This window comes from Mus caroli, chromosome 5 (genome assembly GCF_900094665.2).
Source record: "Mus caroli chromosome 5, CAROLI_EIJ_v1.1, whole genome shotgun sequence".
Lineage (NCBI taxonomy): Eukaryota > Metazoa > Chordata > Mammalia > Rodentia > Muridae > Mus > Mus caroli.
This window is the reverse complement of record NC_034574.1, coordinates 114,849,557-114,867,183: the sequence shown is the minus strand read 5'-3', so window position 1 is coordinate 114,867,183 and position 17,627 is coordinate 114,849,557. Positions and strand designations below refer to the sequence as shown.

The window sequence follows — 17,627 nt, the reverse complement described above, 5'->3', positions numbered from 1 at the left end:
AGTGCCCTCAGGAAGGACCCTCCCTTCCCTGAGAAAAACAAACAAACAACAAACCAAACCCGACTCTGCACCTAGACCTCTAAAATAGCACGTGTTCCTTCGTTGTAGGTTGGGCCATTGCTACTTTTCTAACAAGGCACTTTAGGGCCTCTGCATTTGGCGCTGCATTGGCTGGGATTGCCTCCCCCCTTCATCATGTGGGAGATCGCAGCTTAAATATTAGTCAAAGATTTCTCTTCCTGCGTCCCAAAGACAACTCCACAACGGAGCTGTCACCGATGCTGTCTCCCAACCAGAGTGGCGCCCCCACGAGGGAATCACTGATGTCCACAAACACCTTATAGTGCCTATGACATCGTAGACATCGCCTTGGCTCGTTTTTTTGAGGGGGTTGGGGGGCTTCTTCCAAGCTATTTTGCTACCAGGCTCCAGCTTGCTGCTGTCCGATTGTAGTGGAAATCCCCACCTACGGGGGAGTCCCTTCCTCCGGCTCCAACGGCAGGCCCGGGGACTGAATTCAGCCCGGTTGGTTAGGCTGCTCTAATGTGAGCAACTCACTTCTTCCAGTCCCTGAGTGGGCTGGGGACACGTGTTATTTCCATTTCATAGATGAAAAAACTGAGTTGGAGGGGGTCAAATATTTAGTCCTACGCAGCAAGAGGAAGGCTCCAGGGAGCCAGCGGCTCGTGGGAGCCTGTCGTCTGGGAAGGCTTGCAGTGGCCCCTCCAAGCTGGGGGCGTGGGCGGCCTGCTTCCTGTTGGGGGAGGGGGAGGGGACAGGCATTCCTCTTTCCCCTCCCTCCGTAGAGTCGCGGGGAAGACTGGCGTGCAGTGACTCCACTTCAGAACAGGGGCAGCCCACTGTTAGCCTATGTGGCGATAGAGAAAAGGTAAAGGGCTAAGGGGCGCGCAGGCGTGGACGTTCAAAGGGCTCGGCTGCCTGGGATGCGGAGGAGCTCTTGGAGAAAGTTTCATCAAGTTAGAGAATGCGGCCGGGCGGCCAGGTAGAGAACAGCCTACTCGGCCCGTTCCGGGACTCCGAGGACCCTAGGAGGGGAGCGGACCATGAATGGATGGCGCCGTCTTGCCTCGGCGGAGTCATGGATAGTGGGGCCAGGGTGGGGCTGGCCCCTTCCCCGGGAGGTGATGAAAACCGCGGTCGCAGTTGCTAGACCCGGCCCGGCAAGCTCAGATAAGATTGGGCTTGGAGGGAGTCCGCAGGGGCGCGCCCCCAGGAGGTCCCGAAGGTCGGGGCGGCCACGCCCATCGCGCGCCTAGCCCCGCCCCACCCCTTCTAGGGGCCCCGCCTTGCCGAGGCACGCGGTGACTGGCCAGCGCGAGAGGGGCGGGACCGAGCACGCTCCTCCCCTTCGAGATTATTTTATTTTATTTCCCTTCTTTAGGGGGCGCGACGCAACTTGGGGGCAGAGAGCGCGCCTTTTGGGGGCGGAGCTTACCGCTATGCTACCTCCCACCGGGCAGCAGGCGGAGGCGTGAGGGGAGGGTGGGACCGGGATAGGCTCCGCCCCCGACCTCCGCAGGCGGCCCCGGGGCGTGGCTCGCTGTGGCCACGCCTCTAGGCCGCCCTCCGCCGCCGCGCGCGGCTGGTGGCTGGTTCCTCTTTACATAACGGCGTGGGGCGGCATGGGCTCGGGCCGTCGCCTCCGCCTGGCCGCTCTCCAGCCCAGACTGTCACGGGCCACACGGGGTCCACAGCGGCGGCGGCAGCAGCAGCAGCAGCAGCAGCAGCGTCCCGGGGACGGCCCGGGGCCGCGTCCCCCGGCTGCTGTCAGGAGCTGGCGGCGGAAATGAGGCGCTGGCCGTTTTCCGAGCCGGGGTTTCCTGCCTGAGCGCCGAGAGGCCGTGCGACGCCATGGGCCGGCCGGGCCCCGACCCGCAGCTTGCGCGGTAAGCGCGGCGCGCCGAGCGTGTTGGAGGAACTGGGCCGGGCGGCCGTCCCTGGGTCCCGCTTCTGTTTTCTGGCGTTTCCTCATTCTGTTTCTCTTCCCCAATCCCAGACCGCAGTGATGTGGGCGCGGAGGTCAGTGCTTTCAGCTGGGGCCTCGGGAGAGGAGCCTGGCGGGGCGCCGCGGGAGGAACCGAGAGCTGTCCCGGCACACAGCGTGCTTGGGCCCCTGCCGGGGGTGTGTGTGTGTGGGCTGGCGGTGAGGGTGGGGGAGGAGGGGGGACACGTGTGTCACTAGTGTCCCGGTGATCAACCAGAGATGGGGGAAGGGGGTGGGACAGGCCATGACAGTCCAGGGCCCGCTGGGGGAAGTTGAGGTTTATAAGAGTTTTATGCTTTTAGGACACTTTCTGAACCTTGTCCCCCCAGACCCCCTCTGGGAGGAAACTCCATCTGAGCAGGGAGGGGTGAATACATTCTGGAACTTGTGCAGTCCCAATGGGTGGTCAGCTGGGAAGGGGCTGGCCCGCAGCGGCGACAGCAGCTTTGGTTTGGGGATCTCAAGGGCTGGGCAGTGGCAAGAGAGGAAACCGAGGGTCCTAGAGACAGAACTTGTGTTCTTCCTCCTCTGCTCTCCAAGATGAGGGTCGCGACCTCCGTTTCCCCGCTGTTCAGTGAGTAAGAAGAGATTTGTGGTGCAGTTACAATGAGGTGGAGTTTTAATGAACGCTGTGTGGAAGGCACCTGCGCCAGCTGGGAGAAGGGCTCAGTTACAGACCGTTGGTTTTCAGACTGTCCACTTTTATTGACCCTCGCCCTGGGACCGTCCTCAGCTCTCTCCTGAGCATAGCTGCTCTGGGGTTTCCCAAGTCTGTGGGCAGGGAACTCTGAAGGACCCTGGGCAGGGTCAGATGACAAACCCCTTCCTGGCCTGGGTTCCCTCAGTTGACACCTAACTTGTGAGAGCCACCAGAGCACAGGATGGCTTGATCAGGAGAGCAGGCAGTCATGACAAGGGTGTTATCTGTTTTGTTGAGGTCATTTGCTGCTCCTCTTCCTTCCTGACTCTCTGGCACCAAATGTCACCCAGTGCCTGGTCCTCACCGTTCAAAATGTTCTTAGAGAAGTGACAGTTCTTTCCTTTGAGTAGCTGGGCTGTACCGTCAGCTTGTGTGCCTCAGGCTGTCTAGGCTAGTTGGGTCACCATCTGGTTTCTCCCACTTCTGGGATAGAGCTGAAGGTACTTGGGAGCCCCTTCTGGCTGCCTGGGCCTGTATCACACCCTTTCCAGATCAGGTTTCCGGGGTCCAGCCCACCTTGTGAGGCTCGTCAGCTTCTGAATGTCCCATTGCTGTGACTCTTTGGGTGGGTACTTCTGTGAGGCGATGAAAAAGTCATCAAGAGCGGGAAGGGTTTTAACTGCTGGCACACAGAGATGGGACAGATAGTAATGTTAAAACGAGAGGTCTTTCCTTTCAAGTCCCCATTTCTCCCTGGAGCAGTACTTATGTGGAGACTAATCCAGACTCTGCTAGCTTCAGGGGTGAGGCCCTGGGCAAGTTACCTGACATCTCTAGGAACCTGCCCAGTGTCAGCCAAGTCTCGTACCTCTCTAGGTGGTTGTGTACTATGTAGGAGCCCAACAAGAAGACATTTGAAGCAGGTAGGCAGTAACTGGCCTGACTCTGAGGTCTTAGGCTTGGGTTGTGCTGTCTCAGAGTTACAGGTGTTCTTGGAAGTCTGAAGTGTAGGTGTTGAAGGACAGAGTCAGGGAGAGGCATGCAGTGTTGGCATGTTAGTGCTCAATAAATTTAAGCTATTGCTATTAATCCAGGAGTGGCTGGCCCTTAATTGCTAGGTTTCCTGGGAAAACGGTCCCCAGGGCCCCTTGGGTGTTGAGCATCTCTGGTTGGGCAGGGGAGGGCAGGGCAGGAAGCAGCTTCCATCTGGAGTGTCTGGAGGGGCTGCTCCTTCCTGCCAGGCCTGTTCCTGGCCACCCACCCTCCCCGAGGAAACTGAGGCTGGCACACTGCTTAGGGGAAATGACTCAGTGGGGGTCACTAGCTGAGTCATACCTAGTTGGACCCAGGAGCCTTGCACCCCAGCTTCCAGCTTCCAGGGGCTTGAGGTCCCTCAGGGACCGGGTATACCTCAGGCCTGGTTGCATGCCCTTGGGCACTTAGACACCACCTGCTTGTGCCCCATGATTTGGACAACCTGTGTCTCTTGGTCAGTGATCTAGGGATCTCAGTGACGCCCCCGGCCCCACCTCCTGCATTGAGCTCTCCAGCCCAGTACCATTCTCATTGGGACAAGAGACAAGTCCCTAAGGGATCTGATGGCCTGCCCCGCCCTGGCCAGCCGGAAACCCAGCAGCTGAGCAGATGGCTGAAAGATTTTTCCTCCCACACAACCCTGTCAAGGGTCGGCAGGGGGGCCAGCCCCCTGGCTTCCTTGTGAGCCAGTCCTGGAGCCCCTTGGGGCCTGTCCGGATGTGCCCCCCCCTAGCTGCTGGGGGGGGGGGTGCAGCTTGGTCTCCAGGGAGGCCTGGAGGGAGGAAGTCTGTGCCCTGCTTGTGGGGCTGACTCACTGCAGCTGACAGGGGGGTTGGGGGGGGTGGTGGGGCCAGACTTGGGAGTGGGGGCTCAATGTCGCTTCTAGACGCAGGAGGTAGGCTTGCCTTTCAGACACACACTGGTGGCATCTCCAGAGTCCCTAGGACTCATTGGTGGGGAGGGGCACATAAGGGCGGAGGCTGTCATTGTTGTCTTCCTCAAGGCCCGGGCAGTTCTGAAGAAGGCGGGCAAGGCTTTCCCTGGCAGTGAGGTACAGCTGCCATCACTTCTGCCACTGTCAACCCTGGGGCCCATAAAGGAAGCCCTGTCTGGTTTTGTGAGGGTGCACCAATCTTGGGGGCTGTTCCCCTGCTTACCCCACCTCCTGGAGCCTACTTAGAGTGATGGCTGTCTGGAATGTCAGGGTGTGTGCGTGTGGTGGTGGTGCACCTGGGAGGGAGGGCAGAGGAAGCTAGCTGATACTCCCTATTCTGGCACTGCCTGTCCAGGTTGCCTGTGGCAAGCCGAATGGGGCGATGGGGGTGTTCAGGGATGCTGCCCACCTTGCTAACTACGGGGAGCTAGCTGCTCTGCATGTTTGCCATGCATTACTTGGGGTTTGGGGAACAAGCTACCCAGGGCCCAGCTCTTTTTGTCACTGTGGCTCCTACGGGGGGGGGGGATTAGGAGAAGCCCCTGAGGCTAAACCCAGGTGGGCAGATGAGAGTGTACCTTCTGTGGGTGAGGAGAGCTGTGCCTGTAGTCACACTGACACAGAGTCTATCATAAGCTGAATGTGAAGTTCCTAGGGCTCGCTCCTTCCTTCCTTCCTTCCTTCCTTCCTTCCTTCCTTCCTTCCTTCCTTCCTTCCTTCCTTCCTTCTTCAGGGCTTCTCTGCTCTGACCCTGGGTTATTGCAAGCTCAGCAGCTGTGCTTTATCCCCTAGCACGTGGAAAGTGTTGTCAGTCACTGGAGGGGACCAGCTTTATGCTGCCTGGCTTCCCTGGCCATCCAGCCCGGGGCCACCTCACCCGGGGATGCCCTGTGTTCCATAGTCCTGCTCCCCACACTGCTGCCTCACCCAGAATTAGGTCCCTCTTGAGGCTTGGGCCTTGCTGGGTGGCTTGACTCGCCTCCACTGTGTTAAGTGTCAGCGACAAACTGCACAGCCACTCTCTTCTCCAGCCTATGCCAACCTACCACAGCTCTTAGTGCCACAGGGGTTATCAAAGCCTGCCTGCCTGCCCTGCTGCCCCTGGGCAGAGTTGGATGGAGGCAGTCCCTAAGGTTCCTGGGGTAGGTCTTAAGGGTGCTCTCTTCCTTCCAGGGGTGTTCCTAGAGTCCCAGGTTGGAGTGGCTGGCATGTGACCTGAAACTGGAGTGCCAGACTGCCTTGCCCTGTTGCCAAGGTATCTGAGGTACTTGGTCTGAGTGTGCCTTGGGGGTGGCAGGTGCACCTCAGAAAGGTGAAGATGGATAGGGCACTGTGGCTGATAGGAGCTGGTGCTTGTGAGCAGGCTGGCTAGGATCCATCCCCTCTAGATGGTGGTCGGGCCTTGAGTAAGCCCACCTCCCATGCCTCGTTTCCCTATCTTTGACTTGGCCTTAAGGACTGGACACCCAACTACTTCCCATTCTGGGAGCCATTTTAATGGGCCTGCATGTGCTTTGTTGGTAGGTTGCAACTGTTTCTAAACAGGTGGTGGGTTTGGGCTGTGAACAGGGCTGAAGCAGTCCTTCACATTGCTGGCTCTGGGCTGTAAGCTCTGTAGGGTGTAGGGAGCAAGTTAGTTCCTAGGGGTGCATCTGGGCACTTCGGAGTGCCTCTGTGAGTGCTGTTCCTGGTACCCTGTGGTTTCATTCCCACACCATAGGGGTTCTGTGATGCCTGAACTTTGCAGGAGTGGTGGGTGCCACGTGAGGGCCATTAGAGTGAGCACACAGCCAGGCCTGGCATACAGAGTGACTAGGCACATGTTCCAGGTGAAGGGGGACGTGTGGACGGAGCACAGGGTGCCCAGAAGGTAGGCTAGGCGAGATGGTGGCTAGTGGATGGTGTTGGTCATTAGGCACTGTACACAGGCGGTTGTTCTTAGACTGGCGAGGCTTAGTTGGGAGGGATGCTTTCCTTAGCATGTGGGAAGATCTGGGGTCCATTCCTAGCACCATAGAAACTTAGTACATGCCTGTAAACCCAGCACTCAGGAGTTGGAGGCAGAAGGAGGTCATCCTAAAGAGAAAAAATATTCCTTATTCATGCCAGGCCTGCAGGAGGACGGGGTACCCAAGTCCAGTTTGGGCTACATGGTAAGACTTAAGTTTTTGTATGTGTCTTGGAGGCCCTGCTGTGGCAGGAGAGCAGGTGTGCTCTGGGTCTGATGGAGATGGCCACTGACAAATCCTCACAGCACTTGAGGACTGTGCTCCTCTTATGGGGTGATGAGTGATGCAAGAAGACGACCCAGTGGCCCTCGAAGTCTGCAATGGGGCTGGAGCTATGTGTGCACTCAGCTGTGGGTCAGCCAAGCTATGAAGGCTGCGCCTGGCTCTCCCTTGCCAAGGCCTGGTATATGGCGATATGGCACTGACCAAGGCTGGGAATCTCCCAGGGAGTAGGTGCTCTCCATGGGGAGGGGGACAGAATGAGATGGGCCTGGTTAGGTTTAGTCTATTTCATTCTTACTCCTGGCTTTTGCTGCTGTGTGCCAAGGACCTACTATGTGCTATGAACCTTATAGGTTTGTGGCATGGTATGCAAAGTACTGACAGGGTGCAGAGTGCCTCCCAGTGAGTTGACAGGCCTTTGCATTAGAGTTGAAGTGCCCTGTCAGGTGCTGGTCACCCTTTGTCTGTTTTGGGTCTTACAGAGCACAGACCACGGAGGGAAAAGTGACTTGTAGGGCAGGAGCAGCAGAGAGAGTCCACTTCTAGCTCCTGACAAATATTTAATGAGTGGGAAACTGAGGTGCCACATGGCCAGTGCCTGGTCCTCTTTGCATTGAGCTCTGGGTTGGGGGACAAGGCTTGTTTGTTTGACAGGTCTCACACAGCCCAGGGTGGCCTTGAACTCTTTGTAGCCAAGGATGATCTTGAACTTTTGATCTTTCCAGTCCTGGGATCACAGGCACAGGCCACCACCGCACTAGCTAAGATTTTAAAGATCTTACCTGTTCACCGTGTATCCCCTGGGCCCACTGCAGTGCATGGTGCACAGTAGGCCCTCAGGGTATTTTGGGGAGTGCCTGAGTAGATGGAGGTGGGTCTTGTACACAGGTTGCTCAATGCTTATCCTGACCAGACACGACAGACATCCTGACTGACTTGCACGTGTGTCTCCCGGAGTTCTCCATCAAGCTTAGAGGTGTTTACATCCCTGTGTAGAGTCTGGTCACTACAGACTGCTTTTTATCTTCTGTGTGGGTGTCCCCACACTCCCAACATTTTCTCTGTGAGGACAGTAGCCAGTCACATTGAACGTTCCCAGATTTGAAGCCATTCATAATTGAGTCTTTCTTTGTAGCACTTGGAAGTGGGCAGGGTGAGTTAGTTCCTCCGGCATGGAAACTGAGGTGGAGAACCATGGGAGGTCACTCAGGATGACTTAACTGCTGATTGTGGGCTTCAGAGCCCATGCTCTAACCATGCTTTCTAGAGATAAGTAATACTCCTCTGCTTCAGTTATTCCCCCAACCCCAAATCTGCCTTCACAGTCTTCATTTCAGCATGGGTCTGCCCTCCAGGCTTTTCTTGTTCACAATTAGGTGTTCCCTTAACAAATGTGGTCGCATACCTGTAAAAACTAGCTGGAGAAACACGTGAGCCTTGGTTTGTGTGTGGGGTAAATAGTTCCTACAGGGTGGAGGGTGGGTTCAAGCGTGGATCTCCCTGGAAGAGGTGGTTAGATAGTCCCTGACTCCTACTACAGGACGAATCAGGGTCCTTGCATCCCCAGCTTTACCTGCTGATTGGGGTTGTCACCAACAGCAGGGAACTGTGGCCAGGGCTCTGGGCCTATGAGCAAGTGTTTACATTAAAACCTCTTTTTTTTTTTTTTTTTTTTTTTCCCAAGACAGGGTTTCTCTGGGTAGTCCTGGCTGTCCTGGAACTCACTTTGTAGACCAGGCTGGCCTCAAACTCAGAGATCTGCCTGCCTCTGCCTCCTGAGTGCTGGGATTAAATTAAAACCTTTTAATTGTGGGAAATGAGTCTAAAATTCCTCTTGTCAGACTGTCCCCCACAGAAGCAGCTGTACTGCTTTAGAGCACCTAGCATGGGCAGTGGAGAGCCTATGTTTTATTTAGTCTTTACAAAGCAGCCCTGGCAATCCTGTCAGTTTTCACTTGGATATGCTGTGAACAGCCTGCTTCCCAGTAGGGAGTTCCCTTCATCCGAAATTTCACTTCATATGGTCAACTGAAGCCTGAAGAGACTAGATGGAAAATTCTTGAAAACGCCAAGCATGGCTCTGAGTGGTGCTGAGCTGAGCCCCCCTGAAAGAGGTAGCGCCTCCCTGGTAGATCTCGCCTAGCCACTCACTGTATCCACCACGTGGGAGCTGCAGGCCCGCTGGCTTGCTGGCTTCCACGTGCTGGGTGTTCCCGGGTGGTCGCCTGGGCGGGGATGTTCTCTGGGCTCATTGCTTTTTGACTTATCTTACAGCCCGGCCGCCCCGCCTCGCTCTCCACCATGAACGAGCCCACCGTGCAGCCGTCCCGCACGTCCTCCGCACCCGCCTCTCCAGCATCCCCTCGCGGCTGGAGCGACTTCTGCGAGCAGCACGCAGCGGCGGCGGCCCGGGAGCTGGCCCGCCAGTACTGGTTGTTTGCGCGCGCGCACCCACAGCCCCCGCGCGCGGACCTGGTGTCGCTGCAGTTCGCGGAACTCTTCCAGCGCCACTTCTGCCGGGAGGTGCGCGAGAGCCTCGCAGGACCACTGGGTCACGACTACCGCGCCACTGCTCCACCCCGCCCCGCGCTGCCCAAGGCACGCAGCTCCGAGGACCTGGGCCCGCGGCCTGCCTGTGCCCTGCAGCACCTGCGCCGCGGCCTGCGCCAGCTCTTCCGCCGCCGCTCGGCAGGGGAGCTGCCCGGGGCTACCAGTGACACCCATGACATCGACACCACCGCAGCTAGCAGGCCAGGCCCGGCCCGCAAGTTGCTACCCTGGGGCTTGCGAGAGCCGCCAACCGAGGCGCTCAAGGAGGTGGTATTGCGCTACAGCCTGGCGGACGAGGCAGCAATGGACAGCGGTGCACGCTGGCAGCGGGGTCGCCTGGTGCTTCGGTCTCCAGGTCCGGGCCACGGCCACCTTCTGCAGCTCTTCGATCCGCCCAAGGTGAGCACCTGGAGAGTGTGGTGCTACAGCGTGCCCACAGCTTTGATAGGTACCCTGTGGGCCCGACTCTTCCAGGACAGTGAGTCTGCGACCCCGGAGAGTTCAAGGACTGTTCGTGCTGTTGATGGGTTGGAGCATATTGGTTCAAAGTCTTTGAAAGTCCAGATATACCTAACGTGGACATTGGAACTTTCAGGAAGTCCATGAAGGCTGAGTGGCATAGCCGACTCTGCAGTTTCTTTTCTTTTGCTTCTTGCTGGCAGGTGAGGCCTAGGGTCTCAGTGCTTCAGCCTGCAGCTGGCACCCAACCCTCCTTTGTGGATGTGTGAAGCCTGGCTGCCTGCTGTCATTTCATCTTTTCTCTGTGGTCCCATTTTGTGTAACAGCCTGGCTGTAGAGTAACAGTTGATGTGAGCCCAACCCCGAGGCACTACTAGTAATATTCAGGCATATGCTTTGCAATGATCACAGGCCAGATAATTACCTACTGTGTGCTAAGCACACATTAGGGGCTGGGAGCTGTGGAAGGAGTAAGCCCCTGGAGCATGCAGCTGGCACTGTTGCAGCAGAAAGGTAGTTGGGTGTGCTAGGGTGGCAAAGACCTTGTAAGACATCTTCCCTGCCAGTTACTGCTAAATGGCGGTGCTCTGAGTTTCAGTGTGTACCTCCAAGTGACCCAGAAGCACACACATTTCCCCACTCTCTGCCTTTTCTCTCCAGGTTGGATATATGGTTTTGTTTTTGAGATAGCATGCTGCCTAGCCTGCTCTTGAACTAGCTGTGTAGAGGATGACCTGAGGTTGGAACATGTCTCTACCTCCTGGTTACTGGGATTATAAGCATGTCCCACCAGGCCAACTTTTGTGGTGCTAGGTATTGAACCTGGGGCATTGTGCATGGTCAGCAGGACTCTAGTCACCAGCTTACATCCTCAGTCCCTATGTGTTTATTTGTTATGTACGCATATATGTGAGCATGTGTGAGTGCAGCTCAGTGGCCAAAGGGATCCATCCAGTACCCTGATATAGGTGGAGTTATCGGTGGTATGGGTGATGGAAATGGAACTCGGGTACTCTCCCAAGGCAGCAGATGCTCTAACTGCCAAGCCCTCTCTGCAGTGCTGGGAGTTCATCTTGTTTGGTGTGCTCTTCAGTGCCAGCACTGACCTGCCCGCTGTTTTACTGATACCTGTTGCTGGGTGGTTTGGTGGTTTCCACTTCAGTGCCTTCTTCCCCATGGATAGGGACTTGCATCATTGGCCTCCCAAGCACTGGCACCATGAGCATTTACGCTCCTGTTCCTGGCTTTCTTGGGACTTTTTTGAGTAATGTCACAGTGACATTCACACAGGTCTCTGTAGGGCATGTGCTTTCGTTTGTCTTGGGTATATTCCTAGAAGTGATTTTCCTGGTGACACCATGACTTTTCCCAAGTGGCTGTGCCAGCTGGTGTCCTTAGTGGTGGTGGCAGAGAGATCCCTGCTTCCATAGCCTAACCCATTCTTGCCCCTGGTCAGTCCCAGTGGGCATGTGCTCGTCCCAGGAGCTTAGTGCCACCTGTTCTCTTGCCACCTGTGATTTCTTCTCTGTGAAGAGCCTGTTGTATCCCCACCCCGCCCCGTCCTTCCCTTTGTGTGTCTGTGTTTGGGGGTGCATGTATGTGGAGGCCAGGAGACAACCTTGGGGGTTTCCCCCTTTGCTCTCTACCTTATTTTTTAGGACAAGCTCTTTGAACCTGGAGCTCATCAGCTCAGCCTGCCTGCCTGCCCAGTGAGCCCCAGAGAGTCTGCTTGCCCGTCTCCTCTCAGTGCCCTGAGTTCCTGGGGTCCTCATGTTTGTGGATCATGCTTTGTCAGCTGATCCATCTCCTCAGCCCCTCCACTGCCTTTTCTAAGGGCTTCCCAAAGCTTGTGTGGGATGCAGGCGTTCCTGTATTGCAGATGTCACATCACACAGCGTGGACTGCCTTCTTAACAACTCAGCCTCCCACCTTTTATGGGAGCTTGATGTAATTTAGCTTTTAGCAGGGATGGAAGGTGTGCCAAGGTCAGAGGTCAGTGCTCTCCTTCCTTCACCTGGGTCTTTTTTTGTTTTTGTTTTTTTCGAGGCAGGGTTTCTCTGTGTAGCCCTGGCTGTCCTGGAGCTCACTCTGTGGACCAGGCTGGCCTCGAACTCAGAAATCCGCCTGCCTCTGCCTCCCGAGTGCTGGGATTAAAGGCGTGCACCACCACTGCCCTGCTTCCACCTGGGTCTTATGGAATGGAACTCAGGTAGCTGCTGAACCATCTTGACAGCCCTTATTAATTTTTTGAGAAACTATCTCCCTGTGTAGCGAGGTTGGCCTTCAATTCTTGGCTCTCCTGCCTCAGCATCCTGATTGGCTGGAGTATAGGCATCAGTCACCACACTGGACAAGCTCCCCATTTCAGGGCTTTCTGTATTCTATTTAAGAAATGTTAGCCCCCCACAGGCTTCGTGGGCGCTGCCTTTTCTTCTGGAACGTCCTTGTACCCTTCATGGGCATCTAGGCCGAGTTGGATTGAGGCCAGGCCACCACGCTGTGCCTGTGGATACTTGGCTGTGAGCTGGACAGACTGTCTGTCTTTCCTGTTAGGCAGGGACTGTGCTTCTGCTTCTGGACACCATCTGTCCTGCTGGCCAGTGTCTAGTTTGTGACAACAGTGCTGTCTAAACTGCAAGTTTCCTTCTCTTTCTTTTCCTCCCCTACCCCCCAACCCCAGGGTCTTCCTCAGTAGCCTTGGTGGGTGTAGAGATCACTATGTAGCTCAGGTTAGCCTTCAACTGAAGGTAATCTTCCTGCTCCAGCCGGAGAGCTGGGGTTATAGGCAGGTGCACTTGGTCATTTGTGAGTCTGAAGGGGAACCCACTGACTGGCAGCAGGGGACAGGGGGCCAAAGGCCCCAAGGTAGGAGTTGTGACACATATTTGAAGGGAGAGCCATGAAAGCTGGCTGCCTGGGTTGGGTGGAGGCTACGCTGAGGACTTAACACCGTGATCCAGACACATGGGGGGGGGAGTGGACACCTTCATCCTTATTCAAAAGAAACCCTGGAGACATGGGGGGGGGGAAGTGGACACCTTCATCCTTATTCAAAAGAAACCCTGGAGAGAAGACAATTCTGAGGTCTAAACTGGGTGTGGCGGCACAGCCTGAGAAATCCACAGCTGGGCAGTGACAGCATCAGTTCAAGGTTAGCCTTGGCTACATTTCAACTTTCAGCAGCCTGGGGTACATAAGTTGCTACCTCAAAAACGTTAAAAGAAAAAGAAGACATAAGGCTAGGTAAAATGGATGTCCCTTCCACCCTCACCCCCATTAACCCAGCACTCTGGAAGCTGAGGCAGGAGGATTGTGTGTCCAAGTTTAGCCTAGGATACAAAATAAGCCCATCTCAAAAAAATAACTAAGTAAAACATCTTGAGACTGACAGAGGAGTAGCGTCTGTGCGGTTCTCCCCAGGGCAGTGACCAGGGATGCTGTAGATGCTGGGGCTGAAGACAGCCTTGTTTCAATGCATGCCCCAGCTGAGGTGCTATAGGGAAGCCCCAGCTTCTGCACTTCCCAGGGGACCAGAGGCTTTGGGCTGCTGGTCCCTACTGCTTGGCCCAGTTGGCAGGAGTGGTTTTCAGGCCTGGTGCCTCCCATAACCCCTTGGAGCAGCAGGTCAGGTCAGGCCTAATCTCCCTTTGGTGATCCTGAAGGCCTAGTGTCACCACTCTTTGTGGCTTTGTGTGGTGTCAGGAACAGGAGTGACTCTGGAGTATGCCTGGGTCAGGCCTTGCAGGAGTTGCTGCTGAGGGAGAAAGGTCTCACAGCTGGTGCTGGGAGTGAGGGTCTGAGTGTAGAGTGCAGCAGGAAGGGAACTAGGTGCAGGCCATCCTAGTGCCTGCAGGTGGTCCCTTGTGTGTGGCTCTGTGGCCTGAGAGAGGTGTTGCAGAAGAAGCTGGGGTGGTGATGGGCAGGAGGGCCGTGTACTTGCTGGGCACAAGGATAGGGAGGCCAAGAGGCCTGAGGAGCCTGGGACATGCAGGGACCTGGCCTCCCTTCTTCCCCACTGTGTGGGAAAGAGGAAGCAGAAAGAAAGGGCTGGCCACTGCTGGCCTGGCGGTTTCCTCTGGGCTGGGGAGGAGGTGGCGCAGAGGCAGGAAGCCTGGTTCCAGGCTCTGTGGTCCCATAGCCCCACCCCCACTGAGGCATGGGAATGACACTTGACCCTCAAAAGCAGGTCTCCCCTTGGGCCTTTTGAGCTGCTGTCTCTGGTGTCGTGCCTATCCTTTTACTTCATCGCGTTCCTGTGACAAGCACTATGGTTGACTCGGCCCCTTTGAAGGGCCTATCATGAAGTCAACTCTCAGACGAGAAGGCTGGTCCAAGGCCACACAGCCTAGAGGTGGAGGAGGCAGAAATGGGGTCTTGTGTGAGCACAGGGCAGAGGTCATTAGGGTTGGGGTTGTGTTTAAGCCCCCCTCCCCCCAGTTTGTAAAGCAAGCCCGGCCTGCAGAAGCCACACTCAGGTGTCACCGTGCTTGACAGGCCCACCCACCTTAGGCCACAGAGGCAGATGCCTATGCCTTTCTGAGCTGTGAACAAGTAAGGGGCTTGCTCTGTGCTTATGGGACTGGAAGGGGAAGAGAGGGAAAAAGAAGTGTCAGGGCTCCCAATGGGCCTGTTATATGCAGCCCAAGTCCTGCTCCCAGAGTGGGTTCTGTTGAAAACTGGTGGTCACCGCTCAAGCTGTGCCGACACTGCTGGCAGCTGGTGACTCTCAGGCCTCTTTCAGCTCATTCTGTAGAGCATGTCTGCCAGCGTCACCAAGTCAGGGCTGTGGGTTCAGTGTTGGGGTCCTGGCTAAGGGCACTGGGAAGGCGCAGGTCTGAGCTTATATCTTGGCTTGTGTTCGTGGGCTGAGAACATGAGCTTGTGAACCTGTTTCTCTTTATGGCAAACAGAGCCCTCTGGCACACTCCCAGGGGCAGAAATGAGACTCCCTGCATGGAAGGCTCCAGGCCCTAGGACTGTGTCTCCCAGGTGCCTTCCTGCCCCTATTAGTAGCTCCATGGCCATGCTGGGGAAACCCCTGCCCACTGCTTTGTGAGTGAAAAAGTCTGGGATGAGTGAAGAGAGACCCTGCAGGGGAGACCAGCCACCTGACTCTGACCCCAACACAGGCACAGGAGAATTCCTGTTCCTAGGCAGTTATCTGAAAGGGGCCAAATGGCCTGAGACTGCTGCCACCACCTAGAAAACTGGTAAGGATTGTCTAACTCCCCAACACTTACTGTCCCTGGATGCAGAGAACAGTGCATCACAGTGTCAGTATGGCAGACAGATGTGTTCTAACCCAGCATCACCTGTGCCCAGTGCAGACCCTTGGGCTGTCTCCCTAGTGCAGTTAATTCAGCACTGAGCACTGCATCATCAGTCTCCTTGGGTAGAGCTCCTAAGAGGGCAGTAATTGGGCTGGCTCCTCTCCCCAACTCCAGGGTCCACTGGAAGATGATGTCACTACCATAAATAAGTTCACTAGTCCAGAAAGGTGTGGCCTCCACCCTCTCCTAGGACATTAGCTTGTTTCAAAAGGACTCAGGCTGATGGCCTTTGTATATCTGTCCTTTAGGAGGCTCCCACGTCACATCTATTATCTTGTTCCTTTTAATGGCCAGATAATAGTCCCTTGTATAGACTTACCATTATTTTCTTTCCTAATTTATGACTAAGTGGAAATCAGGTTGTTTCCACTTGGAGAGTTATAGTGAGTAATGCTTTGAACATCTGTGCAATGTATTTTAGTAAGTTGTTTGTTCAATCTATGCTTAACATTGTGAGGAGCTGCAAAATTATAACACAGTGATATTCCCACAAAAGCACACCCAAGTGGCCTTGTGACTTGTCCCTTTGTATCTCCTCATTGCCTGCAGCTGTTGGGGCCTGAGGGAGGATTGGGCTATATGCACTGACTTTTCAACTCTGCTGTATCCTGCACCCAGGGGCACCAGCACTATCAGCTATCTTGAATATACTATGTATTCTCAACTTAGCCTGGAATTGGTAACTATTTTGCCTCAGCTTAATTTCAGCTCAAGGTTTTATGTTTCTGTACATGCGTGTGCTCTGGTGCCTGTAGAGGTCAGAAGAGGGTGTTGGGTCCTCCGGTGTGGGAAGTGGAGTTGGGTACTATGGAACTGTCTGTTTCTCCAGCCCAGTCCTTTTGGATATGAGTATGCCTGACCATTTTTATTTTTTTTTTAAAGGGAGGTTTTTCTGTGGAGCCGATTGTCCTAGAACTGAACTTTGTAAAATAAACCAGGCTGGCCTCAAACACAGATCCACCTGCCTCTACCTCCTGAGTGCTGGGATCAAAAGGTGTGCGCCACCACACTCAGCTGCTCTTTCTCCTATACCATAACATTTGCTTTAATTACATTGGCTTTAGCGTATTTACACACTTGCACAACTAATTTTAGATCTCACTTGAGAGGCGTGCACCTCTCAGCAGTCTGTCTGTTCCATGTGGGTGGTCTGCTCCTGGTCTGTGGATGGATTCTGTTCCCATTGTTTCTTGGTCATTTCATTGGAGCTTGGGCCTTATGATGCATGCTGGGCAGAGTCTGTCACCGAGCCACACCCCCAGCTGCTCTTGTACTTTAGGTCTCAGTAGGCCATGACTTGTTTCTCTTTACCTTAAGGTCACGATGTAGTCAAGGATAACCTGAACTTCTGATCCTACTGAAATCTGTGCCATATCTGGTTTTTTGTGCTGGGGCCTAAATTAGGCCTTTATGCTAGTGAGGCAATTTACCAACCAAGCTCCATCTTAGCCTGTGTTGTCTGTTTTGCTGATCTGTCTCATGCCATGGGTCTTGGTCCTGTCATGAGGCAAGGAACTTTTCCCTCTGATCTGAGCTCCCTGGCATAAGGCCACAGATCTCTGCCACAGCTGATCATCAGTGCTGCCTGCCTCCAGGGCTCAACAGTGTCACTTCTGTTCCAGCCTCGATTCTCACCCCATAAAGGTTTCCTCTGAGGACCCCAACATCTATCTCGCCCTGACAGGCAGTGTTCTGGGGCTCCCTTATGCCTGTGAAGTGTACCTACTTGGGGCTCTTAACAGGGCTTCCATCTGACACACACACAGAGCCTTACATGATGCTGAGGGCTTGCTCAGGAACTTGTCTTTCTGCTCCTTGGTCCTACTAGCTCTTTCTCCTCAGTTATGCACTATCTTTCCTGAGACTTCTTAGCCACTTTGATTAGCCTGCAAACCCCATCTCTTGGAAGCATTCTGTTGGGCAGCCTGTGTCCTGGTCCCTGTAGCTAGGATGTCCTAGCTACAGCTACTGACTGGTGTGCCCACTGCCTCTGAGCATGCAGTTAGGGTCACGGTGTGCTCAACCAGGGCTGCTGTGCTGGGACAGAGCACTTCCAAAGAGGCCTTTGTACTAAGTCTTTACCTTGAGTAAAGAGGGCCAGCAGAGTCAGCCTGGGCCTGGCAGTCAGGTGCCTGGAGCCTGGAATTTGTAACTTCCTCTGATAGCCTAAGATAAGGTCCACAATGGGAAAGAAGAGAGCCTGGAAGAAGAGTATAGCTTTAACAGTCTACTGCCAGGCTTGTCTTCAGATAGTCTGGTTAGCTCCCAAATGTCTCTGTGTAGCCCTATAATCTGACTGCAATCTATTTTGGAACAAAGGGTTATCTGTGTTTTTTTTTTTTTTTTTTTTTTTTTTTTTTTTTAGTTGGTTTTTTTTTCTAGACAGCCTGTCTCTGTGTCGCTCGGGATGCCCTTCCATTCCTAATTAGCAAGGTTTTATTTA

The 17,627-nt window shown here is 54.8% G+C and overlaps 1 protein-coding gene across 6 annotated transcripts in view; it reads left to right on the top strand.

Moving 5' to 3' along the window:
* Nucleotides 1-824: 824 nt before the first annotated feature.
* Sh2b3 (SH2B adaptor protein 3) overlaps nucleotides 825-17,627 on the top strand; it is a 21,967-nt gene continuing 5,164 nt past the window's right edge. Inside the window, exons 1-3 of one of the 6 annotated variants that reach the window (XM_021162000.2) lie at nucleotides 1,592-1,907; nucleotides 5,788-5,869; nucleotides 9,120-9,794. In XM_021162000.2, coding sequence (XP_021017659.1) covers nucleotides 9,147-9,794 — 648 coding nt within the window. In that variant the 5' untranslated portion in view covers nucleotides 1,592-1,907; nucleotides 5,788-5,869; nucleotides 9,120-9,146. Of the gene's footprint in view, nucleotides 890-1,591; nucleotides 1,908-2,062; nucleotides 2,144-5,787; nucleotides 5,870-5,891; nucleotides 6,768-8,710; nucleotides 8,960-9,119; nucleotides 9,795-17,627 lie in introns of those variants that run through there. The other 5 variants (XM_029477318.1, XM_021162002.2, XM_029477316.1 and 2 more) reach the window with 5 other exon arrangements.